The sequence below is a fragment of the Lytechinus pictus genome, chromosome 8 (assembly GCF_037042905.1).
Source record: "Lytechinus pictus isolate F3 Inbred chromosome 8, Lp3.0, whole genome shotgun sequence".
Taxonomy (NCBI): Eukaryota; Metazoa; Echinodermata; class Echinoidea; order Temnopleuroida; family Toxopneustidae; genus Lytechinus; species Lytechinus pictus.
In genome coordinates, this window is record NC_087252.1 from 13,885,653 (window position 1) to 13,894,918 (window position 9,266).

The window sequence follows — 9,266 nt, forward strand, 5'->3', positions numbered from 1 at the left end:
TTGACGCCGAAAGATAATGATAAATACGACCATTGATACAAAAACAAGAGAATTTCAGTTCAAAGTCCTAAACAACATTTTGTTTTTTTAACTATAGGTTGCATAAAATGAAAATAAAAGATTCACCAGAATGCTCTAAATGGGTTGTAAAGACTATGAAACCTTCAAACATGCACTATGGCATTGTAACTATGTAAACATATTTTGGGACGAATTTAAAGCTTATTTACCGATGTTGGATTTTTCAACATTGGACGAACAGACCATAATTGTTGGATGTTTACATAAACAACAAGATGCTAAAATAAAGAATCATGTCTGACTTATAGCAAAGAGGTGTATTTACACAAGCATAAATGGTAACAATAAGCCAAGCATTGACTAATTTAAAAGAATGTTGTTTTCTTCGTACACAGAAGAAATGTACATCGCAAAAAGGAAGGGAAAGTTGTTTCTCCATCAAAGAAAGTGGAAATGTATTATGCCACTATTTACTTCCAATTATTGCTAAAAAAGATGTTGATTTTTTTTTGTAGGTCTATACCTCTTTTTTCTATACTTCTTTTTTCTATACTTACCTTGTATATTACGTAAGCAATAAGTGTATGTAACGAACCTGTACTTACATTGTTATATGCATTACTATGTGTAAACACAAAAAGTATGAATGTATCCTTATTGATCTATATCATATGTTTTATTGGAAAGTATCAATAAAATACTATTGAAATATAAGAAAAAAACCTTCGGTTAAGATTTGGTGTTGACGCCGCCGCCGCCGTCGAAAAAGCGGCGCCTATAGTCTCACTCTGCTTCGCACGTGAGACAAAAAGGATTTTTTTTTTTAATAAAAAAGTTTTGTCACAATCCTGCTTGGAAGCTTCACTACCCTTGGGTTCACGCGTAGATGCGATCGTCAGGCGGTTTGATGTCTATCCTTCCATTTTGTCAGTGCCAATCATGTTGTCCTTTGCCAGGTATGTTTAATATACCCCCTCCCATCCTCAGTGGTACAGAAAATTGTGTATTGACTTCTCTTCTTATAGATCTTGAAGTGCCCAAATATCTTCAGCAAGAGATTAGCCCTGATGAGATCCAGAAGTGTGTCTACAGACTCGCAGAAAGGCATGTTAGGAGGTTGGCTACGGCTGTTAAGATAAAGGATGCAAATCAAATCTCCACCATTATCGATGAAAATAAGGATGCGCTGTTGGTCGTTAAACAGATGATTAATGATTGGTTGATTGGACAACAATGCGGCAACTATGAGAAGAGATGCAAACTAGATGATGCCATCATTGAGATTGGTCGCCATGATTTGACAGGTATCGTATTCACATCAATATTTATGTAATAAAACTTTTTTAAACCAGTGGGCTATTTTATTTCGTAGATCTGTTGTTTCTGTTGATGGTAACTCCAGTGTGAACTCGGCAGGACAGCGTTTTGCTGGTAAACGCCAAGCCGGTATATAAACCAATTATCTAGGAAAACTTTTACGTCTTGGTTAATCAGACATAATGGCTGACATTACAGACGACAGATATTACTCTTGGGTCTTTCTGTCAAAGTGGAGACAATGGCAGAGTGGGGATTCGAACTCACAACCTTGCGATTATGAGTCTAATGCTCTAACCACTGGACCACCCTGTTTGTGGGATACACATAGCTTTACACACGACTGTGGATCATATCTTTTATAATACAATATACATGGCAGTTTTCTTTTTAATTTCATTGAAATCTTTGCCGCATGGAAATCGATTTGGTTGGTCTGTTTTGATCCACTGAATTATTGTATGATTTTGTCGCCGTTATTGCAATGTAAAAACCTTTCGAAAGCGATATGCAAGAATTGCTGGGATATAATTTTCTGAGATATACTTTTTTTTCGTCTCTACCAGATTCATTTGGGACAACGAGCTGCAGAGCCCAATCAGGAGATGATCATAAGAGAGAACATTCTCATGCAAATTATTTTGGTAAGTGTAATTCCATGACAGTATTGATTTGCATAGGGTGACTGATTTTCCCCCTAATTAAAGAATCATTTGCAAAATAAAAGATCTATGCTTTCCAGAATTGCTATTCCTCTATTCCATTCCATCATTTTCTTCTTATGTAATCCACAGATTGCAACAGTATCTTTGATGACGATATTGAATCTTTACTGAGGTATCTTCCAACAGGTGCGATACCAATGTTTCTCGAGAAGCTGGGGATTTTACAAGGAGACGACGATGTCGGAGAAAAACTGCGATGCTGGAGAGATCAAAGGATGGGGAAACCCAAACGATGTTCCCTACAAGAAATAACTGCAATCCTTATAGATACCCTGCTGGAGACAAATACCAATTACGGTATTATATCAGAACTGATGTAAAACCTGACGGAATCGAGTCTTAACTGAGAGTTCAAATTATTTTCAAGAAATAATTTAGGAAATTAATCATGCGTAGTAGATATTGCTTCATGCCATGTTTGGGGTAATATTCTATAGTCACCTATTAGAATCCGATCTCGGAAATGCAAAGGAGAATAGTTTTCCCATTTCCAAAGAGAATTACACTGGGTTTCGTCAAAATTTGATATTCTTTGTGGCTTTAATTCTTATAAAATCTTGACGTAAAGCGTGATATATTAATTAATATCCTACATTTTAATTCATTTTTTATCCAAAATGTACTTCTTTCGCTTTTAGCCGAATATTTAATTGTCAATGCTATTTTATCGCAATTCTCTTGCTAACATACACAACATGAAATGCGTAAGAGTACTGTTATCAGATCATTTATTATTATCATTACTATTATTATTCCGGATGATAAAAAGATAATTTATTATCTGATTACATGTATATATTTTACCATATGTTTCAAGAGTTGTGTATAAAATATTTTGATTTTTCAAATTGTTTCAAAGTATTGTCCTTGAACGATGATGATCTGGAAAACATAGTTGCAAGCATGACCTCTCCAAAGCAGATGGAAGTACTCGCCTCAAAGCTGAAGATAAAATCAGAGGGGCCACCACTACAAACCCTCAAAAACTGGATGGATGGGTCTAAGAAGTACAATCGTCGTGACATTTTGTGGAAAGTGCTCACTTCGAGTGAATTATCAGGTTTGTTAACCAAAATATAGATACAATGTTGCAAGGAAAGCCATTATTGATCACGAAATTATTACTTGGCATTAAGTATTTGCTATTAGAAATGAATTACTACGACAATCATTAGAGATGCAGACTCAAGCGATCTCCTCGTAGGAATGCTTTACACTTTTTTTTATTTCCTCGCTCCCTTACTTTTTAAAGCTTGGATGAAGTATGAATTATATTGGCTATTAGATTACAAGCACCAAGGCTGCATACTGGGCGGGGGGGGGGGGGGCAAGAAATTGATATCTTTTAAATTTTTCCAGTTGGGTGTTTCATAAAGCTGTTCGTTAATTAAGCTACGAACGACTTTTCGCACGACTGGAACATGTTCTTAGGTCATAACTCAATTACATAGGGATATCACATAGCACAATAAAGGATCACCAGTCGTGCGTAAAGTCATTCGTTTCTTACGAACAGCTTTATGAAACACCCACCAGGTCTCCAATTTTTACCTGCATATACAATGAACAATGAACATGGATATTAGGTGTAAGGGAAAATTAAGAAAAAAGTGTTTGAGATGGTTTAACCAGAGCAATCATTGCAATCTTGAGTATTAACTTGGTATTTTTTAATGGAGTTACATGTTTAACCATTTTCAATTCAAATTGTTTTGTAACTGCTTAATACTATATATTAGTTGACTAATATTTTACAAAGTTGTATTACAGTGCCTTTAGGATGTATAGAATTCAAAAGGGATTGATTAAATAAAATTAAAACCTCACTTAATTTTAAAAACCTTATTATTTTTCACGTATTTCAAAGACGTTTTTCATGAATTGCCTTTCGTTTTCTTTTTCTAGGATGCATCGTTCAACAACTTCCTTCAGAATACGTTTACCAACCTGAGATGTTACAATTAGCTTGGAGCATGTTTTTAACTGACGTTCTGCCACTAGCGAACTTACTCAACATGAATATCAACAGACGGGATTCCCAGTTGAAAGGAACTGCTAAATTGTTTCTGCAACTGTTAAAGAAATCGCATAATTTTGACTCAGTTCGTCGTCGTGACTTCTCTATTGCCATTAGAAACCTAGGCTGTCTGGATATTGCACGATCTGCATATTTTGGTAAGGAATATTGAAAGTGTATAAACCTCTATTTTCGATATTTAAAGAAGAAAAAAAAATCAGAAAATAAGTAATACTGTTCTCCAAAGTAACGGTGTACAGACGCATATTAATGGAAAATGTGACATTTACGGGGTCGCGTTTGGTATACACATAATGAATGTTTATGAGTGCAATGGACAGAATATTTCATGAGGTGAAAGATGAAATGATCCATTCAACGAGGCAGGCGTAACCGAGTTGAATGCATCATTCATTTCATCTTTCACCGAATGAAGTCTTCTGTCTATTGCCCGAATGAAAAGAACATTAATTACTTGGTTTACATGACACCTAAAATAGATTCCTTTTCATGTGAAATTTATTAATTTCGATGCAAAATGTGCAAAATATGCTTATGCAGTACGAGCTCGGTCTGTTGATTATCGCGTACATACAACATGCGTCGGTGCGCGCGTGCAATGGACAAAATCGTATGGATCCAAAATTGCACGATGAATGAATCCAAAACTGCACGGTTGATGACGTCGTTGTAAAATGGGCTGAATAATCGATATCGAACAACCAATCAAATGACAAGGATCTATCTAGGATAACAGAGATTATATAACTCAAACGAAGATTCTTGCCATCTGATTGGTTGAAAGGTGTTCAATATTTGGTCCATTCTTTACTGCATGCATTTTTTAATTTTCCATTGCACGGTGACCGTGCATTTTTTACACTATCCACTGGTCGTGCACAGCAAAAACTGTGGTGTTAACCGATGTGCATAGAGGACCACAACAGTTATTTTACACCGGTGTTAAATTGGTGGTATTAGTTTTACACCTATAGGTGTTATTACAACACCTATGGTTGTTACATTTACACTCTTTGGTGTTATGTTCAATATCTAGGGTGTTATTTTACACATCTCAGGGTGTGGTCCTCTATTAACACCAATTGGTGTCAGTTTTAACACCACAGTTTTTACAGTGTGTGATCCCAAATATACTCGAGGAGAAATTTAAAAGTACTCGGGAACGAAAGGCGACCTTAAGCGATTGCACAATTATTGGCAAAGCTTCTGCATAATCTGCGCCCTTCTGTTGCATAAAGTTCGAATGTTTGATCTTTTTTCAACATTCGTGTCCTTGAAAATCTTCGCAAAATGTTCGCAAACATAATGAAAACTGCGCGTCCTGCTTAAAGTAATTTTTTTTTTAATAGTTTGATGCATATGATTATACACAGGTTATGACACAAGCCTTAGTGAACTGTGCAACATAGTATCAGGGCTGTTGGAAGACGAAATTGTGAAGTTGATGGACAATCTGGAATTAGATAGAGATGCTCTCTCAGTCTGTAAAGGATCAACAGGAGAATACGACATCGTCAGACTCATGGAGATCTGGAAAAGACAACATAGTTCAGAACCATTCCACTACAGATTAAAAATAGCATTTGGTCTGCGTGCTGCTGGAAAAACCGAGATTGCCAGAAAGATTATTGCAGGTACGCATTACTACTATACACTATGATAAAAAAAAAATCTTTTTATTGATTTGCTACATTGAAGAACTGCTTCTACTATTTCTGTTATGTTATATGTTTTAAAAGCGATCGATTGGGCAAAGGTAATTTGGTTCTTAGTTCCAGTTTAAGAACCGTGTTGAATCCAAGGGTCTTGCTATATATTGATAAAAAAATTATCAGTGTCTTAGAAAATAAAGAAAATCACCACAATGTGACCAATATCACCCTCAGTACCCAGCATACACACTCTTTGCGGCCACCATTTAAGTAGGCATATTCCTTTTCTACCTCATAATGCCATTATATTTTTCATATCTTAATGTTATACTAAACATGCAAAAAGATAACGTCCATATTATAGAACCTATATCACTAAGTGTGGATTACTCAGATTCATTTCATTCCAACCATAAAAAAGGTTAAGCAGAGTGTCACATTGATTGCATGTGTCTTGATATATATATTCCTTTTCCCGTGTCTTTCGTTTTGTGTGGACGGGGATAGGTTGCTATGACATGGTGGCAGTTAATCCCGATGTGGTGAAAAGCATATGCAACGGAATGGGCCATGATCAACTGGAAAGACTTGCGGAACACCTTGGATTAAACGCCAAAGGAGATAACCCTGTCGAAACTTCAGCTCTTGTTATCCAGTGGGCAACAGAATGGTTCAGCAAGTCTGACAATTCATCATTTTTCGAATCCCTCAAGGACAAGTGTTTAAACGAGGTGAAATCTCGTAAAAGATACATTGACAATCTCCACAAGGCAGGATTTGTCAGATTTGCTGAAGAACTAATGCTCCTTGAGGTCTCTAGATTGCGTCCCATCAAGCAAGTTGTAGACGAACCTTGTGAAAGTGAAAATCAAGAAGCATCTGAACAAAATGAATCTAAGAACAATCCACCAATCGAGGAATGTAACGAGGCAACTGTTTTTCCCCCAAGTACGAATGGTCAAGACCCACCAAGCAACAATGAGAATGAAGATACGCAACTAAACACTTAAACCAAATTCATAATATTTATTCTTTATCCCAGTTTAACATCGATGAATATACAAGGATATCAAAAGACTCGTGCAGTCTTATTGATCATATGTTGACTAATTGTTTTGATATGGTTGCATCTCATGGTATTATACACTCTGGTATTTCTGACCATTCTATTTTTTTTCTGGTTTGGAAGCACTATATTAATATTTATGCACCTCTCACCATAACGTATAGAAAAATGAAAAACTTTGATCCTAACGCATATATTGAGAAATTAAAATTACAACCCTGGCAACTTGTCTCTGATAAAGATGATATTGGCGAAGTTGTGGAGGTATGGGAGAATCCCGTTTTTTAAGTTATTAACAAACATATGCCAATCCGTAAAAGACGTGTTAAAACAATTCCTTCCCTGGATGTGTCCTGATATTGTAAAGTTGATAAATGAGAGAGACAGATGTAAAGCAAAAGCTATGAAACTTAAATATAATTTGTTAAAGGAAACGGTGGAATCTCAAAGAAAATTTTTGGAGAGGAAGTACGGTGAACTGTGGACCCGATATAATCGCGGAACTTGGTCACGAGTAAGATTAGGAAACGTAAACGATCCTTCTTTTTGAATAAAATATCGTCGACAAATACACAAAATGATGTGTGGATTATTCTTAAATCAGTGATGCCTAAACACGTATCGAAATCCACTGATACAACCAGAAAGATAAACCCAGAGCTAATATATTCAATAGCTATTTTGCAAACATTGGTGCTGACCTAGCTGCTAATATACCTCCAACAGTTCCCCATAATTCCTCTCATTGTGATTCTACCGATTTTTTTTTTTCGCTTCATACTGTAACTGAAGACGAGGTATTTGATATCATATGTGGCTTGAAAAACAAGAAATCTGTTGGAATCGATGGTATCTCAATGATTATGCTCAAATTATCTGCCCCCATCATTGTCCGTTCTCTTTCTTACCTTATAAACAACTCATTGTCAGATGGTGTCGTACCAATAAGATGGAAACAGGCTAAATTAATTCCCTTACATAAATCGGGTGACAAATCATCCCCTTCAAATTATCGTCCAATCGCTATACTCTCTCCTGTTTCCAAAATTATGGAGAAAGTAGTTCAAAAACAGTTAACCAAGTATCTAAGAACTAATAATATACTTTCAATGGAACAGTCTGGTGTTAGGACAAAAAACATTCGACCATAATGTCTCTTATTCGAGTTACGGATGATTGGCTACGCGCCACTGACTCTGGTTTATATACTGGAGCCGTTTTTATCGATATGAAAAAGGCTTTCGATACGGTCGAACATCATACTTTGTTGAAGAAACTTAAATCAATTGGAATATCTAATGATAGTCTCATATGGTTCGAAAGTTATCTGAGTAATCGTCAAATCAGTACATTCATTAACTCTACGTTATCTGATCCTTTGCTTGTGAGTTATGGAGTACCACAAGGCTCAATATTGGGCCCTATTTTATTTACTATATATATAGATGACATAGTTAAACAAGTTAAGCACTGTCAAATTCATCTATACGCTGATGATTCTGTTTTGTATTTTTCTGATAATGACGTAAATCTCATTGAAAGCAATTTAAATGCTGACCTAAAACGTATATACGAATGGATGTGTTTAAGTAAATTAAGTCTTAATATCGACAAAACTGAAAGTATGTTATTTGGGTCAAGTCATATGTTGTCTGTGCACAAGTCTCTTAATGTCAGAATTTCAGGAAAATATAGTCAGTCTAAAGAATTTGTGAAATATTTTGGGGTCTTTATTGATCCAGAGTTAAAATGGAATTGCCACATTGATAAACTTTGTGCTAAAATAAGTAAATTTCCTTGTTCGGCTTCGTTCATTTTTAAATGAGGATAGTCTGAAATTAATTTACCGTTCAGTAATTTTGCCATATGTAGTCTTTGATTCATCGAATCTGAAATGTACCCAACAATTGCACAAAATACAAAATAGAGCTTGCAGAATAATACTCAAAATTAATCCCTATAAATATATATCAAACCATACTGTTCATCAACTCTTAAACTGGGAGTCATTAAAATCAAGGCGTATAAAGCATACCCTTTTAATGGTGTATAAGAGTCTGAATGGTCTTAGTGCGCCTTACTTGAATAATATATTTCAGTTTTCTACTCATAAATATTCTCTCCGTTCTGATAAAAATATTTTTCTTCCTAAACCACGGACTGAATACTGTAGAAGAATGTTTTCATACAGGGGTACGACATATTTTAATGAATTACCACGTGATGCTAAATGTTCTGTTTCTTATAGTTCATTTTATAACGTAGTTGATAACCACATCTTATATTGGGTCTGACTGTACATTATTCCCTGTTGCTCAATTCATATGCATTGAATTGTAGGGTGTGTTAACGTAGGGGGTGGGGGGCTAGATGTCATAAACGATTAGTTTTATTTCTTATTGTTTTGGTATGTTATTTTTATATTGTGTATAATTTACTTTTGTGTA

At 35.4% G+C, this 9,266-nt stretch overlaps 1 protein-coding gene across 1 annotated transcript; it reads left to right on the forward strand.

Annotated features, from left to right (window-relative positions):
* Positions 1–979: 979 nt before the first annotated feature.
* On the forward strand, positions 980–8,850 carry LOC135155217 (uncharacterized). The gene is made up of 7 exons (XM_064104118.1): positions 980–1,325; positions 1,905–1,982; positions 2,133–2,360; positions 2,923–3,123; positions 3,969–4,238; positions 5,475–5,735; positions 6,261–8,850. The coding sequence occupies exons 1-7, from the start codon at positions 980–982 to the stop codon at positions 6,761–6,763; spliced, it is 1,887 nt and encodes a 628-aa protein (XP_063960188.1). The 3' UTR covers positions 6,764–8,850.
* The last annotated feature ends 416 nt before the right edge of the window (positions 8,851–9,266 follow it).